This window comes from Mytilus californianus, unplaced genomic scaffold (genome assembly GCF_021869535.1).
Source record: "Mytilus californianus isolate M0D057914Y unplaced genomic scaffold, xbMytCali1.0.p SCAF_8, whole genome shotgun sequence".
NCBI lineage: Eukaryota > Metazoa > Mollusca > Bivalvia > Mytilida > Mytilidae > Mytilus > Mytilus californianus.
Window position 1 is genome coordinate 91,292,180 of NW_026262734.1, and position 20,612 is coordinate 91,312,791.

General features: G+C 33.2%; 1 protein-coding gene across 1 annotated transcript; it reads left to right on the forward strand.

Annotated features, from left to right (window-relative positions):
* The first annotated feature begins 8,341 nt into the window (after nt 1–8,341).
* LOC127712899 (perlucin-like protein) lies at nt 8,342–11,178 on the forward strand. The gene is made up of 2 exons (XM_052219497.1): nt 8,342–8,664; nt 10,906–11,178. Exons 1-2 carry the CDS (start codon nt 8,401–8,403, stop codon nt 11,176–11,178), a joined length of 537 nt encoding a protein of 178 aa, XP_052075457.1. The 5' UTR covers nt 8,342–8,400.
* Nucleotides 11,179–20,612: the final 9,434 nt, after the last annotated feature.

Sequence of the window (20,612 nt, forward strand, 5' to 3'; positions counted from 1 at the left end):
TTTTTATTGTCTTTGTTTTATACACGCTTTAGTACATTATGTCTTTTGGGGATTAGGATTTTAATCTTTTCTTTTTCTGCTGATTGATTATACATTCTACTATCATGATAGTAGTATAAATAAAATGAATAAAACAAAATTACAAAACTGGGGATTTTCATATCCATTTAATTTCTTTATTCATGGTACATTTGTTTACATACATTATTTGATCTTTGTTTTTGTAATGTAAAAATTAATTCTACAAACAAACAAAAAATATAATTTATCAACAGAGAACCGGATTTTTACGTCATGCGTTTGAAAATCAGCATATTCATACGTCATTTGCAAACGCACACAATTATACGTACCGCTTCCGAAGACATAAAAATATCTCAAAAAGATAAGTTCAAGCTTGGAAACTGTTCAAAATAGAATTAGAAAAGTAAAGATAGTCGTGTTAGTATTCCCGAATTAAAAGAAAATCAAAACTCTCTGTCTTAATGATAACATGATGGTGAAAATTAATATCAAATACTATATTAATGGACCTTGAACCTAAATAAACAGTTTTTGAAGATCACACGGGATACGTGTCAATCATAAAACATTCTTCTTCAATTAATCTTAAAGATATTTAAATTAGCTATCTTAGTCACAAAAGGAGGCATTACTTTTTTTTATATAAAAAATCAGTTCCATTCATTGATTAAGACAGATACGACCATACCAGATTGTAATACTATATTTTATTTCAGTCTCCTTAAGGACAGAATTAATTCTATCGGTGATGTTGTTACTTTTATGTATATCCTCATATAAATAGTCTAGAAGATCTCAAATGGCATATTGCTCAAACTTCAATATACTTATAAAGGACTTCGTTATATCTATATCCTCAATAAAATACATGCAATATTTGCCACTGGACATAAAGCAACCAACAATCAATCAATCATTATATCTATTTGTTAGGTATAAAGAATGATAGTAATGTCCAAAGTCTCAATATTTTGATAATACTTAATTGTTTTTTTTCTCTATCGTATACCTACACAAAGCTTTCTAGAAATAAGTATTTTAGCAAGTCATCTGGTACTCCCGATACAGTATTGAGGACAATGAACAGTGAAAATTCAAGGCATATCTAACTAGAGGCTCTCAAGAGCCTGTGTCGCTCACTTGACTCTACTTTGGTTTTAGAAATCATGTAAAAATAGTGAAAAATCATAACAGACACCCAAATGATGATTGAGGCCAAATTTGGTTTTAATATTGGTCCCGTTATTTAATAAAATATCCTGGTGGCCACCTTGAACAGTAAATCGGCAACAAAGTAGCAACACTTGGTTAGCACCTCATAAGGAACATTCATGCCATGTTTGGTTTCATTCCATTCAGTGGTACTCTAAAAGAAGACATTTGTATGTGATTCCCATAGGGTCCTATGTTAAACTAAGTCCCCCCTGGCGCCCAATCGGATGACGGACACGCTACAAAGTTACAACTCTTGGTCAGCACCTCATAAGGAACATTCATGCCATGTTTGGTTCCATTCCATACAGTGGTTCTCTAAAAGAAGACATTTGTATGTATTTCCCATAGGGTCCTATGTTAAACTATGTCCCTCGCTGGCGGCCATCTTGGATAATGGACCGACTGCAAAGTAACAACACTTGGTCAACACCTCATCAGTAACATTCATGCCATGTTTAGTTCCATTCCATTCAGTGGTTTTCTAAAAGAAGACATTTGTATGTAATTCCCATAGGGTCCTATGTTAAACTAAGTCCCCCCCTGGCGGCCATCTTGGATGATGGACTGACTGCAAAGTAACAACACTTGGTCAGCACCTCATAAGGAACATTCATGCCACGTTTGGTTCTATTCCATTCAATGGTTCTCTAAAAGAAGACAATTGTATGTATTTCTCATAGGGTCCTATGTTAAACTAAGTCCGCCGCTGGCGGCCATCTTGGATGATCGACCGACTGCAAAGTAACAACACTTGGTCAACACCTCATAAAGAAAATTCATGCCATGTTTGGTTCCATTCCATTCAGTGGTTTTCTAAAAGAAGACTTTTGTATGTTATTCCCATAGGGTCCTATGTTAAACTAAGTCCCGCCCCCCTGGCGGCCATCATGGATGATGGACTGACTGCAAAGTAACAACACTTGGTCAGCACCTCATAAGGAACATTCATGGTTTCATTCCATTCAGTGGTTCTCTAAAAGAAGACATTTGTATGTATTTCTCACAGGGTCCTATGTTAAACTAAGTCCGCCGCTGGCGGCCATCTTGGATGATTGACCGACTACAAGTAACAACACTTGGTCAGCACCTAATAAGGAACATTCATGCCATGTTTTGTTCCATTCCATTCAGTGGTTCTCTAAAAGAAGACATTTGTATGTATTTTCCATAGGGTCCTATATTAAACTAAGTCCCTCGCTGACGCCCATCGTGGATGATGGACCAACTGCAAAGTAACAACATTTGGTCAGCACCTCATAAGGAACATTCATGCCATGTTTGGTTTCATTCCATTCAGTGGTTCTCTTAAAGAAGACGTATGTATTTTCAATAGGGTCCTATATTAAACTAAGTCCCCCGCTGGCGCCCATCTTGGATGATGGACCAACTGCAAAGTAACAACATTTGGTCAACACCTCATAAGGAACTTTCATGCCATGTTTGGTTTCATTCCATTTAGTGGTTCTCTAAAAGAAGACGTATGTATTTCCCATAGGGTCCTATGTTAAACTAAGTCCCCTGCTGGCGGCCATCTTGGATGATTGACCAACTGCAAAGTAACAACACTTGGTCAACACCTCATAAGGAACATTCATGCCATGTTTGGTTCCATTCCATTCAGCGGTTCTCTAAAAGAAGACATTTGTATGTATTTTCCATAGTGTCCTATATTAAACTAAGTCCCCCGCTGGCGCCCATCTTGGATGATGGACCAACTGCAAAGTAACAACACTTGGTCAGCACCTCATAAGGAACATTCATGCCATGTTTGGTTTCATTCCATTCAGTGGTTCTCTAAAAGAAGACGTATGTATTTCCCATAGGGTCCTATGTTAAACTAAGTCCCCTGCTGGCGGCCATCTTGGATGATGGATCGTCTGCAAAATAACAACACATGGTCAGCACCTCATAAGGAACATTCATGCCATGTTTGGTTTCATTCCATTTACTGGTTCTCTAAAAGAAGACATTTGTATGTATTTCCCATAGGGTCCTATGTTAAAATAAGTCCCCCGCTGGCGGCCATCTTGGATGATGGATCGGCTACAAAGTAACAACACTTGGTCAGCACCTCATAAGGAACATACATGCCATGTTTGGTTTCATTCTATTCAGTGGTTCTCTAGAAGAAGTTCAAAATGTAAAAAGTTAACGACGACGACGGACGACGACGACGACGGACGACGACGGACGACGAACGCCAAGTGATGAGAAAAGCTCACTTGGCCCTGTGGGCCAGGTGAGCTAATAAAAAAGTACCAATAATCATATATACTGGCTGGTCCTGAAGAAATCTTTTCGACTGATATAAAGTGTTTATCAAAGACACCCATTTTAGTTTATTCGATTATTTTATCCTGAGCGATATCGAGGGGTAAAATACGAATATAAATGCCCAACCTATGGTTAAATGAAAACAGATCTACGGCTGCCATGAATTATTTCGATTCTTATAGGACAAACACGGTAATTTTGTCAACCGTGAAAGCCCTATATACACGATACTGTATTGACTGTTCCGTTTTAAACCACCCCCCTTTTTTCCATATAATAATATTAATGATATATAATTATTCAATAACAAATAAAAAAACTCACATTTTTCAACTAAAGCTGTTCTCTATATCGAATATTATTACATTTTGAGGCGTACAAGAAGCCTGAAAATGCCAGGTGTCCATATTTGACGCTGGAAGCATATATATGACGTGACCTTGTTAAGTTGCCAAAGATGATAACATTATTTCGCGGAATTTTCGTTTTATGATATTTTACATCGAAATAATAACTGAAATAGACTGACTTTGCATTAGAACAGAGATAACCGTATTTGAAGCTTGGCCTACGTAAAACGTAGGTTTTACTGTCAAAATTGAGTTTACCTGGTCGTATAAATAAGATGGGCGCTACGCGGAACAGCCAATTTTGTGTATTAATGCGTCTGTGCTAAAAGTAGACATACTGGTTGACGATATAGTTCGTCATATTAGAATGACCAATAATATACCGTACCAAAGATAACTAATATCACTGAGAAAGTTCAATACCTAATCTGCTGATTAGAAATCATACCGTCCTTCACTCTAACATCGTTTGCTGCACTTCAAAGAAGTTTTCATTCATTAACGCAATGAACAGTATAGGGGGACACAATATTATGCATTGCGTAATTCAAGCCGTACAGTATTTCAATTCAGAAAAAAAAATTCAAAAGAAACATTATAGTTTTGATACAAACTATCAATTAGAGGATTGACCGTATCCCCAAAATACAAGATGCAGTAATTTAACGACTGGGGTATAATTAGAAATTTTAGCAATAAGTCTTTTTAGCGAAAGATTTGATGGACAATTTCCCAACTTGTTGGCTTTATGAATACAATAACCGTAAACACCTGGATGGAAAATACGACTTATAATTGCAGGTCTGCAGGTAAAACCAAACTTCAAAAGTAAATTTATATATATGTGTAAAAAATTAGTAACAGTTTTGACCATAAAATGATATGTATATCCATGCTGCAAAAGCTTTCAAATATTTGAAATTTGAAAATTTATCGTTCATTGCAATCTGAGACGTCATGTAAAAACGTACATATAGAACCAGCTGAGAAATGTAAACTGAATAAAATAGAGCCAACTGAAGATCATCATTGAGAAAAATAAAAGTAATTATAGAAAAAGAAAAGTAGACGCATTTTTCACAGATTTTGACATGAAGAGTACGAGAAATTATAATATAATGTTCGGTCACTAGTGATGTTTAGTTTAGTAAGAATGAGTTAAGGTTAATAATTATCATTCATGTAAAAAATCTGTCAATGGTTATATCTTCCAAATTTTCGCAGGTTCTGTTAAAATAATATCTATCAAGTCGTGCTTCGTTGATTCTGTCTTATAGATACAATGGATACGCGTTGATTCTTGAAAAAGAAACCATGAGCCCGGAGAGCTTATCCATTGTATCTCTAACTTAAACTATTATGTTGATGTCTTTTCAAAATTAAAGCCTTTTCTTAATTAGAAGGTATTGTAAGTGAGTTTAAATAACCATGTTATCATGTTCAACGATGCATTAATAAATCTAAATTAAAAATTAATTGGTTAGAGAAATACAAATATTATATAACACGTCTGTCTTTGAATTATCAGGCATCTGAATATTATCCGTAATTTACAAAATAAGACATATTCGAACTTATTTCTAAGTATATATGATAATTATGTTACAGGAATTTCTAGCAAGAAGCCTAATTCTAGGCACATTACGATTTACTCGCATAGGGATTTGCGAATAAACATGTGTAAAAATATGTAGTTAAACAGATGAAAATATCCTACTATATTTATAAAACAAAAATGGACAAATTGAATGTAATCATTTATGTTTCAAATATGTGAAATAGACACTTATAGTCCAAAAATAAACGGGAAACCCGCTATTATTACAAAAATATCCACAATAACATACAAAAAGAAAAGGGACAACAAAGAGAATACAGGGATTCAAACCTAAGTCGACAAGTCTCTACCTTTAACTTGACTCTTTAACTCATTGATCTTTACCATGCTAACCTCGCGGCTACCAACTAATAGTATATATATGTTCATTTATATATATAAAATAGACATACTATTGTAACCCATTGGTAGCCGAAAGGTTTCGTCGATGTGTTGATGTCAGTTACACATAATAGATTTCAAGGAGGGGCTTGATTCCCAGTGAAGGCTAATAAAAATTACAAAAATTAAAAGTAAGTTTTTACTTTAATTCCATGAAAACTTAATGAAATTAGGTACACAAAGAAACCAATTGAATATAATTTGATGAATCCATTTCGGCGACAGATTTATGTAGCGTTGATTCTAGAAAAAGAATCCACGGTAATTGAATAGGCTGACGTCACGACAATGGTTTAATTATGAATCTTTACCACATACCATCATTCAATACAAAGCCACAGTTTTAATAAATCCCTTAGCTGTTTCTCTAAAAGATAAACTTAAATATTATAAGCAAAAGAGATTATAACCGTTTTTTGGATGTCTGATTATTGTACTTTTGTAAGTTTTATAACTAAATAAGAATTAAAACGACTGCAATAGCCATTGTGACACCCACATTTATCAAACGATTACTTTATTGAATAGGAAAAGATCTCTTTAATAATTGCGTCAGAAGGTCGTAAATGCAGACAAACTGACTTTCATAGAAAGGTAGTTGACTTTAATGCATCTATAAATATTAGCTTTATCACAATATTATACAACGAGATCTGAACAAAAACCCAAAATATTTACTGGATGCAGATTCAAATCGAAACTTATTAAATTTTTTGTGTAATCCAAGAAGGCAATACATAGCGGAATCTTGTTGAGTTAAGTAGCAGCTTTCATTCTAGTCGTTTTGAAACGTATTCCTCTACGATCTTTATTTTTGTTTTGAAATTGAAGGTGTTAACATACTACGTTTGGCTTTTGATCATGCGACATTTCAAAACACATTTGTATGTTATCCATGTCGACAAAGTTAACATCTGAAAAATTCTAGTCTACCATTTCCATGTTCACACAATTTGTTTTTAACCTTTTATTGAACGTTTCAATAGTTGCCCTGATTACCTTTCAGACAATAATTTTAAGAAGAAAAAAGTCAAACAAATAAATTAAATGGCATATATAGTTAGAAATTGGCATTCTCATGGGAACCAACTGTGTCCCTCTTCTTGCCGTCTTGTTTCTTTATTCATATGAGGCTGACTTCATACACGAGCTTCTTAGTAAAAATGAAAAGAATAACGCTAGCATTATCCTTTAACTTGACTTTCCGCTATGAAGATGATGTCCTCTCACTAAATAATTTAAAGTTTGGTGACTATGTTCCATCGAACTTGAAATAAAGGATACAACAGCTATAGTTAAGTCTGCCTCATATTTTGACTTATATCTAGAAATTGACAATGAGGGTCGGTTGAGCACAAAACTTTAGGACATAAAAGGTGATTCAGCTTCCCAATTGAAATTCTCCATTTCTATGTAGTGACATTCCAGCAGCGCCTGGATATGGAGTATATATCTCTCAGATGTTATGATATTTCAGGGCTTGCGTTAAGATTTCCTTGATAGAGGGTTGCTGTTCACAAGGAAGCTTTTTAATCAAGAGTTCCAAGTGGTGAAGTGGAAATCATCCCTTCGAAAATTTTATGAATGCCATTACAAGTTGGTTGACCGTTACGGAATTTTTTTTTACAGATGACGACGGATATGTTTGTAACTACATTCCCGTCCTTCTTTTTCCCAAATATGACCTACCGAATTATACTAATCACCGAGTTTGTACTTACCTGAGCAACACGACGGGTACCACATCTGGAGCAGGATCTGCTTACCCATCCAGGTTTTTGGTGGGGTTCGTGTTGCTCCGTCTTAAGTTTCTATGTTGTGTTTTGTACACTGTTGTTTGTTTTTTGGTCTTTTTTTATTGCCATGGCGTTGTCAGTTGATATTCGACTGATGAGTTTGAATGTCCCTTTGTATCTTTCGCCAATCTTTTGGAAGAAATATTTGTTTTTCTAAATACGGCTATCAAGTAAGGATCGTATGATACATTGTAGATAGAATTTTTTTTTAAACCATGTGAGCGAGCAAAAACCATAGCATCACTGACTAGTTTTTAATTCTCGCTCTTTCTTATATGACTGGTAATAGCAATTTTAATAAATAATTTACTGAATATAGGGATAACTTAAAATATGCCGTCTATATCAAATTAATAAATTGACATTTTTCTACTTTTCAATCGAAATGAAATTAAAAAGGTTTATCGCCAAATGGCAGTTGATCCTTATAACAATATAAAGCTGGTATAATATTCATTAGGATCTTTCAAAACTATTTGAAGAAAAAATAAAAGTAATGTTCTTAGAATAATAATATTCATATAATTTGATCTGGAGCACGGGAAATAATTTATATTCAGACATATTTGTTACGGGTTGATATTTTTTATTCAGCAAATTGACTGCATAAAGACAATGTTAACCAGTCAAAACAAAATTTCAATGTCGGAAGTCCGGAGGAAAAAGTACGACATGTAAATTGACAAGCTCACAATAAACAAATGCGTCGGCTGGTTTTTATTCAACTGATGATTTATTCAATATGGCAATTTTAGGTGCTTTGTTTCTTGTAATGTATATTACTTTGAATAATATGGATGTCGGTTTGAGCGTGAATTGGCATTCATTTAGAAGTAAAAAGTACATATTTATGGAAGAAAAGTTAAACTGGTTTGATGCTCAAACTGTTTGTCACGCAATGGAAAGTTTTTTGGCACATGAGATGAGTGCAGATGAAAACAGTTTCTTAATCTCCATATTAAACAGTAAGTACGTTTTCTTGAAAAATGGGTACAATCGGTCATATTTATAAGTTTGAAACTAGATGAAGCAATATTCTCTATTTAATATAAATACAACTACAATACAGTAACATTATATAGTATACCGCTTAACATTTAAAATAGCAATTTCTTTTAATTAAATTTATACATTCTTTACAGATGTATGATTTTTGTTGTACAAGTAAATGCATTTTCCTTCAAATGTTATTCTTGCTCTTGATCGGATAACTGTTTATCTTTTAGTATAGTTGGTGTCTTAACTTTTTGTTTATGTATATTTTTCAATCAGTTGGTATTCGATATACAAATTTCATACAGGTTGAAGCAGAATATTATTATATTTTCACTTGATGAAGCATGAGATGACCAATTATTATGCCATTTTCCTTTCCTTTTAAATATTGCAAACGGCGTACTTTTTTATAATCCCTTATGACTGTTTCAGAAAAGCGGTTCGGACGCATGACATTTATACAGTATTTTTTTTCTCCTTTTTCTGGTCTATACTGCTGGTGGTAGACTATGAGTCCCCGTGTGCATCATCAGCTCAGTGGTCAGTACTTCGGTACTAACGTGATTTTTAACAAATCGTTCTAAAAAATTTCGTTTATAAATTCATAGATTATAAAAACTCATTTTTAACTGCCTCACTGAACAGGTGAATAGATATAACTTACTAGCTATATTTTCAGATAAATTAGTGTCATGGTTTCTATCTTCTCATATTTTTATTTCTTCATAAAAGAATTATTTTATTAACTCCCAATATATTTCAAACCTAAAGAGATCAGTATTTTTATATTCAAGGTGATGATCCATTTTACATAGCTTCAGTCAGAAGACATAACTGCTCCAGACCACTCATTACATATTTGTTGTGTATACGTATAGTATTTTTACTTCCGATACACTTGTAATCCGGATGTAATGTATTGCTGGATATGATTTCATAATCAGGTTATCAATGAATCAACGATGGGGCAGATGGTATATCACAGCTAATAAATTGGTGCAGAGGGTATTTGTTCACACATTGTTGTCAATATAAAGGAATTTTATGCGACTGCCATACAAGTGAGAGGTTAACCTAGCTACAAAACCAGGTTTAATCCACAATTCTCTGCATAAGGAAATGCCTGTACCAAGTCAGGAATATGACAGTTGTTTTCCATTTGTTTGATGTGTATGTGTTTGACCTTTTGATTTTGCCATTTGATAAGGGACTTTCCGTTTTGAATTTTCCTTAGAGTTTGGTATGTTTGTTATTTTATTTTTTTTACAGGTAATAAATTATTTAAGAGGGTATATAACATCTAATAAACTGGTACAGAGGATATATTATAGCTAATAAACTGAACTGAAATCATCATCATGGAATAAAAATGTAAACTTTCTAGGATTTAATTATGTAGGGACGTATTCAAAAGAAAAGTCCGACTTTATTAAATTATTGTTGAGTGAACTGTTAAAGGATTTAGAAAAATGTAAAATCACAAAAATACCGAACGTCGAGGAATATTCAAAACGGAAAGTCCCTTATCAAAATGCAAAATCAAAAGCTTAAACACATCAAACGAATGGATAACAACTGTCATTCTCATATGAAGGATATATTCAATCAGAGTTGTAGCCATAAGAACAACTGGACATGAAAGATGAATAAAAGATGGATACATCGAAATAACAGATGTTGTTCAGTGTTTTGTTATGCATAGACAGACACTCTGATGTTGAGTTATTCTTATTAGATATTTGCTGTGTTCTAATTATTGTTTTGGGTTTGAAATTGTTTTTGCGGGTAGATTTTGGTTTTTAAATACGTTTCATTTAAATAAAGATCCACATATTTAAGTGTGCAATGACAATAAAGTGAAAGTTTTATCTGTTTTGTTGTATTCAATTTATTCGTCTTTAGCAAAGACTTAATTTAATATACAAATTGTATTTTGAGAACAGAAATTCACCTTATTGATAATAGAACTGGTTCAAGTATTTTCAGAAGTATTTCAACATTGTAATTCTGGTCTACACAAGGAATATCTGTTGCTCATCTTTGCTCTTCATCGATGCAATAAAAGTACTACATACCTGTAGGGGCAGAACTGGGATCACATCGTTATATTAGAGTCGAGTTCAAGCCTTCTTGTATGATTTCCTGCTAAGGGTCTTATTGTTATAGGCGACAAGTGTACGGAATTGTCCTCTGGTGGTTTGGTACTGTTGAAATGAAATCAATTTATTTGTGAATGGAAAAAATCCAAAATGGGTTACTCTCTGAATTACTTCACTATAAAGATTTTAATATTTTTCTTCTGCTTGGAAAAACTGCATGGATCGGAGGTGCAGATATTCACCAAGAAGGAGACTGGAGATGGTACAGTCCTTTAACAGAAATGAAATTCACATACTGGCATAGCAACCAACCCAACAATGGAAGGACTTCTAATTGTATGTGCTACTACAAGTTCTCTACAACTGTATACAAGTGGGCCGATGAACCATGTACCAGTCGCTTTTCTTTTGTGTGCGAAAAGTGAGTATTCGATTTTATTGTAATTTTACACAAATGAGAAAGGAACCTTTGATGATAGTTTTTCTACATTATTTAAGGAATGACTGTAATATTTTTTCTGTCTATGAAGAAATAACATCAAAAATGTGGTGCACACTGAATAACTCGCGTACGAATAGACAGAAAAAATATTACAGTCATTTCTTATAATTTAATTCTAAATTCCATTTTAAACCGGAGTAAACCATGAAAAAACGTTGATGACGTCACGGTCACATGACAAAATTATGTCTATGAGCTGATAAACAAAACAACGTCAGCCACTCAGAAGACGCGTTACATCCAGAATTAAATTATTATGATATAAAATGAAAATGACACTTTATAAAGATGTGTTCGAACTGCTTGCTTGGATTTACTGCCATCAGAAACTCTCAAAACTAAACCTTATAAATGCCGTTGATGATAAAGTACTTGAATAAGTCTATAACATATTTTCTTTTAGATATTCAGTATGCAAAATTTTTACAAAACGGAAACTTTATTCTTTTTCTTTTTTTAAAATTGGCTGCAAACATTGCAGCCATTGTTGAAGGATATACTGACGTTAATACTATTGTAAAAATACATGCGAATGTTTTATTAGGATAAGACCCATTTTAGTTTGGGGTTTAGTCCTAATACCCTCTTCAAAATCTAATTGAAAGTTCCTAAATGATTTTTCAAGATTACTCATAAATACACTACGCAAAAATTCGTTCACTTCTTAAAATTCATAAATTATATGATCATTCGATTAATTTTTATCTAATATTTATTGCTTTATTTGAAAAGTTGTTCTCTATCTATACATGATATAACTATAATTCTAATATGACGTGCTTCTTTCTCTTTGTAAACAACACCGTGATAAAATTCTCGATATATCTATACTTAGCGCAGACTCCGAAATGTACATAATAATGGCTGTTAAAATATACCTCCCACGTAAATCCACATGTATCGTAACCATTGTGCAAACGCTATGTCGATTTCGCTGTGTTAAAAATTACAACTGAAAAAACCCTACAGAACCTTTATTCTTACTCTGAGGCATATCTAAAAGAATTAATGCATTGGAGATCGGACAAATGTACAAAATCAAAATAAATTAAAATTCCGCGAAATTCCATTAATGTTTTTGGCGCATTAACGTCATTTCAAAACATGACTGACGTCATACGAAAAAAAACACCAAAGCTGAAGGTTTTTCCATTGCGTTAACGGTAACCTTCTAAACTAGGATAATATTGCATTAAAATAAAGTTTTGAGGTAGGTGTTGCTTTTTTTCTATTCTATTGCATTATTCGCACATTCGTACAAAATGTCAACAGTGAATTTGACGGAAGCTTTCGAGAAAAAAATGAAAATTAAAAATGGCAAATGTTAGGTTTGAGACTTCAAAGAATCAATCACATTTTTTCTAGCGGTTATTTAAGAAACGGTTCATGCAAGCTACAGATTTATTAGATTTTTTTACATTTATCTAACAGTGGGTAAACTAGAACAGCCACACACACGGCATTCCAACCCTCGCTTCAGTTTTTTAATGACCGTATTTCTCCTATCAGAATCGAAATAATTCATGGAAGCCATGCATAGATTTGTTGTAAATTTACACATGGCCTTGGCCGTGATATTCGTTTATTTTATCCCTCGCTAACGCTCAGGATAAAATTCGAATATCACGGCCCAGGCCATGTGTAAATTTCCAACAAATCTATGGCTTTCATGAATTATTTCTTAAACGTGTTTGCGTACATGTAACTAATATAACGCAATATGTAGTTATTGTAACTATTGTAACGCTGCTGGTCTTGTCTATCAATAACATACTTGAAGTTTTCTGGACGATATATTATATAATATATGTTTTCATTGTATAAATGTGTTGTTTCAATCATATTACAACATCACTGACTTGTTCAGCATAATGTTTACAATTAGAAAAAAATAATGCTCTTTATTATTTTCCTTGTACCAAGGAGAGAAGCTGCTTAATTGATATCATTGGATAATATTCAACGAAATCGTTTCATTTGATTCTGAACACTTTGACGAAAAAGGCAATTTGGCTTTCACTGCTCAAATATGAACGATTTGTCATACTTATTTTTTTTTATAATATTTTGGTTACATATTGCAGGATAAAAAGAGACCATGCACACGACAATGGATCTGCAGCAAGTGGTGAAAACTGCATGCAAATGTGCATACAGAATAGTACAGAAGGAGTTGGAAAGTGCATGCATAAATGCCTTTGAAATATAGCAAATGTAAACTAACTGCCAGGCTGTCCAGCTGTTTAATATTAGTTATTCATAGAAGAGAATTATCTCATCACACAAAAAACACATATATATTTCATTGTAGTATTTGTAAACACTTCACGTGTTTAAATATATAACACTGGTAATATTAGACATTCAATTTGTTCTCATATCTTAATAAAAGATTTGTTTTCAATTAATAAACTATAAAGCAGTTCTTTACAAGGGGATGTATGTTAACCAGGAACCCAAAGACATAAATAAGGGATGTAGAATATTGATTAATATGGAAATCAAGCCAAACCACGATAAAACCTAGAACAAAAGACAGCAGTCAACATATAACAAGGTTCGTTACCTAAGTAAATAAAAGAATAGAAATTACACATTCAAATAAAAGAAATTATATAAATTCCTAAAGGAGAGAACCCGTTTTCTAATGGGTCGTTAGACAAGCACCTCAGCAACTGTTATGCAACATTATGTCAAAAAGCAAACCCAAAAACAGGTGCTTAATTTTTTGTTAAAATTTCCTATTCAATTACCTCCTGCGTCTGTTGCAATAAAGGCGTTTACACAATATGATGGGAACTAAAAAAAAACAGGAAAGGAGACAAAAAAATGTATTTTGTTTTCACAAGATTATCGGCGTTAAGATCTAAAGATATTTAGAACTCATTTAAGATACCAGGCTTAAAATTTAGTAAGTCATACGCACGTTTCGTCTACATAAAGCTCTCCAGTGGCACTCAAATCTAGACAAATGGAAGGTCAAATCAAATTCGACGGTGAGGACCATTACAAACAGAAACATGCAGTTCAGAATTTGTACAGAATGTTCATAGGTATTAGTATTTACATAATTGGCGAAAAAAACACGCACTGTTTTTATTTAGCTTATCAGTGTCAGATGTGTATTACTATATGATATAGCCTTTATCAAAATACTACTAGAATTGATCGAATGTGGTTGCTTAAAGTCCAGTGGCAAATATTTCATGCATGTTCAGGACGAGAACAAATTAAAAATACATACATTAGGAAGGTCCTGTATTATGAAGGTCGGGGAAAATTGGACTGCCACGGGAAAATGAGGGTATATTGGATAGGGACAGAAATGTAGCCTTGCAACAGGCCACCTACGGACCCCTCAAAGTCGTTGCAAGGGTTCTTAACGTGCAAAGTAACTTTTTATACATTGTGACCTGCATGGAGAATCGTCTCATTGACACTAACACCAAATTTTCTTATTCATATAATCAAATCAGAATCAATAATTGCCAAATCCGATGATATTTGTTATGCTGTCAAAATTGAGATATTCTTTCACAAATGAAATTCCAAGCATAGCATTGCATTTTATTCTTGTTACTGTGACTTGACTATAGGTAATACCCTTTACCTTTACCCTTTTCTTCAACCAGATTACAAAATTGACAATACAATTGGGACATTTAATTGACCAGTTGGTATTGTTAGAGTTTATGAATGGGTGATCACTCATGCTTTTACAGTCTACCTTGATGCTGCCCCATCACTTTACCTGTTCAAATGTACCTGGTGTAGTGTTTTTGAGATAATTGTTTACAAACTTACCAAGTTGTAAAAAGGCTTGATTTTTTTTCTTGGTTAATTTACATTACATGCAAACAGTTTAAATAAGTATGATATGAATGAAGCAAGACTATGGCAACAAGATGCAAACTTGTTCCATACCCGATCTAGATATTTTGCTTTTTAAAATGCATGTTGATTTCTAGACAATTTGTGAGGGTCTGGATGGGCTTTACAAAATAGACAATAAAAGATCAAATGTACAGAAAAAAATGAAACAAAAAAACAAAGAATAGAGGAATATAGGGCCAAACAATAGAGGATAGAGAATAATGGGCAAAAATATAAAGAATAAGGAAAAATTACCTAAAAAAAATAAAGAATACGAAAATGAAGGACCGCCCATCCAGACCCTAATGTGTTACTAGTATGTATAAGAAGTCCAGATTTTTCTACTTATACAAATAAATTTTATCAATTTCAAATTGATGTCCATTTTTATAACTGACGAACGAATTTCTCCAACTAAGCGTCATACTTATATTGATGATACACGAGATTGAATTTTCTTTAATATTCATTATTTCCCTTGTATTGTTGGTGAAACTCGGATGCTTGTCTTTTGCATTGGACCATATATTTGCCATCTATATAACTTTTGGTTTGTTGTGTTCGTGTATCGCTGCTACAACGTATAACTTTAATCTAATTTGTTCATATTATATAACGTTTTTCCGCAGTGGGAAGCTTGACCTGTCCATAATATCAAATATTATGCATTATATAAACCTGTTTTCAAAGCAGGTAATTTTTTTTAAACTCTATTTTCTTCTTTATGTGACAATAGTGTAACGGTATAAGCAGTGCTTTTCATGTGTATTGAAAACAATGGCGACTGCTATGACTTTTTCGAAGTAGGTGCATTTCTGCTACTGAACCGGCTTGAGGTGAAGCAGAAAGATTGAAAGTACTTTGTCAACAAAGACATTGTATTTCCCCATGAAGCCATTTTCTTGCTAATAACACGGATAAATGAATTGTTGATCTTTGTTTTCCCTCCAGATATGTTAAAAAGAACTGATGACGAAACCATCCAGCAAGACAAAATCGATTTCTGCTTAAAACCATGATATTGCTGCTTTTAACCTATACAGCAGATTTGACCTGATCCTAATAAAATGGCGACCAGAAAATAATTGCCCTATGTTTTGACCTTTAAATAAAATAGTAGTGCATATGAACTTTCCATTCTAGGATATAGTTTTCTACTCGAAACTTCATAGTAAAAGTGGCACAGTTTTAGCCACAAAGGGAGTTCCTATGGGAAATTGCATAGTCCATATTTACAGTAATGCAACCTATATTGGGTGAAAATAGAGAACATACAGAATTTCACCAAATCTGGTTTATCTCAAAGATTTTAATGAAATTAACTCAAATATTAAGTTTTATAAATATTTCATGAAAATTAAGAAAATCCTTGGCCTTAACTATGATGACTCAGCATTAATTCACAGTTTACAGTATGCATAGCTTACTTAAAGCCCTGAATGCAAAATAAATTCATAATATATGCATATTTGTAATTCAAATTGTTTAGAAGTGCTTATTCTTACTCTTCGCAGTCATTGAAACTCATAGATATTTCCTGAATATTATTGGTGGGGTGGTTTTGTCCTGTCGACAAGCTAAAAGTGTGCTTTTTTGTGACCGCGGCATAAAAAAAATACATATAAATGTTGAAAATATGCCGCACAGTCCTATGTTTTGACCTTTGAATAAAATGGTAGTGCGTATGAACTTTCCATTCTAGGATATAATTTTTTGCGAAACTTCATAGTAAATGTGGCACAGTTTTAGCCGCAAAAGGAGTTCCTGTGGGAAATTGCATTGTCTATATTTACAGAAATGCAACCTAAAATGAGGTTGGACAGTATTTGCATCAAGAGGTTATGCTGTTTTTGAAACACTCCTCAAAGACATTAAACACATTGGCATCTATTCAAGCAAAACTGACAATAAAAAGTATTTCTTTAGTATCCGATTAATGCATACAAAAATGGTTTGAATCGTATCTTACGTATTAAAACATAATGAGTGAAGATAAGATGAAATGATAAAAATATAGGACATATAACAAATTGAATAGAGCATAATATATAGACAGGTAGATAGATAAAAAGATTTATGTCCCCCAAACCCGTGTATTAATGTCTAGTTTAAATGTTCACTTATCAAAATGCCAATGCAAATCTCCTTATGAACTGGTCATTTTCGTTCAATTAAGGGGGTGGTGTGAGGTCGGGGTGGGGGGATTGGGGGTGGGGCTGTTAGGTAATATTTGATTGTCGCTATTTTTTCAAGTTCAACTTTGAAAAAAGGGAATTAGTTCAAGACTTTCCTTTGAATTAATAAACATTTCTCCCCTCCATTTCACAATACCTATATTTTGTGTTCACAGATTATACTTACATGTATGTAATTAATTATCATCATTATTATCCATTACAGTAGTTTAAAAAGAATGGGAGACTGACGTCATGAAACTATTCTGAATATGCCTGCTATGGTTCCACTAATATTTACCCCAGATCACCTTCATCGAAAATTTTGAATGTCGGCACATTGTGCTTTGTCCTGAATTAACTTTTGATTAAAATTCTCATTTTGTGAAACTTAACATTTGAGGTTAGTGGAAGTGTGACTTCGTCAATTGTGCCAAGCAGAGCGATGCAAAATACTTAATTTTCGAATTTTAGAGGGGCCTGGTGGGTGTGTCCTTGTCTGAAGTCATCCTTTTAAGTAATAAAGGAAAATTATTCACATAAAGATAAACGATAAGGATGCCACTTGACAAAGAATCTAGAGTATGTGGTACAGAAGTAGCCTTTTCTTACTATCAAAAAGGTTAATAAAACTAGTCTTAATAGGGTCCTTGCACATTGCGTCCATTCGTTTTTCGTTCAAAAAATCAAACACTTTCATTTTTTGTGTTTGATTTCTTCCAATGAAAAGCAATTGGACGCAAAGATACACGGATTTAATAGATTTCTTACACTCCGGGTAAAAGATACAACAATACTTTATTATCCTCAGACATGCACAACAGTGTACAAGATGTCATTCTTGAAAATATACAATATGATATAGTACACTACACGATGGAGTATATTCCATTATGCATGCCAAAATATTAAACATTGTTCTTACTGCGAACTCCTCTTAGCCCCCTGGATTCGCAATTGTTTCAATACTGCGAACCCCTCTATACTTCCTAGATCCCTACTGTTTCATTACTTTGAACCACCTCCTAACCCCCTGGATCCGCCACTGTTTCATTACCGCGAACCCTTCCAAATCCCTTGATCCGCTACTGTTTCATTAGTGCGAACCCTCCAAACTCCATGGATCCGCAACTATTGCATATGTTTTGTTTGAATATGTAAAAGAAACTATATTTCATATATCGGTATCTCAATCGAAATATACATGTAACTTCTGATATATATGCATGGAAAACATTGCCAAATAAATGTACAGATTGAAAAGGAAAATTTGAAGTTATTTCGGTAAATCAGATTATTATAGTTTTATCAGTGTTTATGACTTATGAAAAGAGATTGATTCAAAAAGCTTCGAAAAATGTAAAAAAAATAAGACATCAATAGAAATAAGAAAATGAGGTATGAGTGCCAATCAGACAACTCTCCATAAGAGTCACAATGTGTAAAAAGTAAACAATTATGGGTCAAAGTACGGCCTTCAACACGGAGCCTTGGCTCACACCGAACAGCAAGATATAAAGGGCCCCCAAAATGACTAGTGCAAATCAATTCAAACCGGAAAACCAACGCATTAATCTATATAAGAAAACGTGAAATGAGAAACACTTATGGAACACATCAACAAACGACAACCACTGAACACAATTGCAGCAGGTTTAAACGTTTTAACCTTCACCCTTACCTTAAACAGTAGTGTAACATTACAACATAGAAAGACACACTATGAAATATCAATTGAAATGGCTTAACTCGATCAAAAAGATGTATTAACAAAAACAAGTAAACATATACTGAACGAATGAATTTGATCCATGACACAATATAAATACAATATCAATAAAAAAGGGGAGTTAAAACAATGTCAAAAATACGACTATAACCTGGGACAAAATGGCGTTAAATAAACTAACGTACACAGGTAAATTTAAATATAATAATTTTGTTGTTAGGAATACGGAAATATTTTTTTCAAAATAAATTAATTTGTTGTTCATAGTACGAGAACAGAAGTGAAAATTTATCGTCATACTAAATAATTATCAAAGGTGGTACATATTTAAAATAGTGAGACGAGATATAACACAAAATAAGTAAACATTGAATAAAAAAAAAATGCATTACAAATTGGGTCAACAGGTCAAATTAAGTGTGTTGGAAAAACTGGAATACCAAAGTGTCAAAAAAGAAAAGAAATGTGGACCTTATCATATATTTCTGATAGTTACCCCCCTTTTTTCACATATTTTCAACCTGGAAAAGGTGACCTATTCCTTGCGGCACGTCCTATCACCTTGTATATAGAAAGTGGTTACCGAGATATTACCAGAATAGATCTTAAAAGAGTAACCAAATTCATACTAGGTCAACGAAAATTTAAATTTAGTTCTAGCAGTTCTAATCAAGAGCTTTTATATTTCGTTTGTAAAAGTCTCGATTAGAAAGGTTGCAACTTAAAAGAAGAAACAGAAGATACAAAAGGGATAATTGAAATTTAATAAGTCGAAGAGACACTAGCATGCACATGGCACAAAAAAAAACGACGAAAACATACGTTGATACACTGGAACCTCAGATATTTCAAGGGATTTTAATTCATTTGAGTTTTTTCTAATCAACAAATATATAATATATAAGAGGGTGTGAATAGAGGTTTACAAAATATAGAATAACGGGCAAATAATATAAAGAATAGAGAAAAATTTGCCAAAAAATTAAGAATAGAGAATGATATGGGGGAAAGGATAAAGAATAGAGAAAATGGCAAAAAAAAAAATAAACAGAAATTGGAAACACTCCTTAGACCCCCAACCCCCGCCCACCCCAGCCCCGAATCCAGACCCTCATTTAAGTTACTCAAAGATAGAGTTAATCTTCGAAAAAATTTAAAGTTTGTTTTTCACTTATAGAAACACAATACATACATGCTAAAAACAAAATGGCAAAGTGTTACTTTTCATATTTCATAACTTGATGTTCCTATGTTCCTATGTTCTTGTGTACGTTGTCGATAGCAGCATAATGCATAAATCTTCGTAGAACAATCATATTTATCCATTGAACTCGGATTTACAACTGGCTATCAGTATAAAATCTGGTGTTTTAAGTTGTGAATGCGATACATCTATATCATTTCATCCTCATCTATCATTCTTGCCTTTTTCCGCACTCAAACCCATTTTTTCTTTTTCAACATTACTTCCCGTATAAGAGGTCTGAATGGGGGTTATTCATTTATTTATTTTTAGTTTTTAGACCATTTTTCTCTATTCTTTATTCATTTTGCCAATTATTTTCAATTCTTTTTACTTAG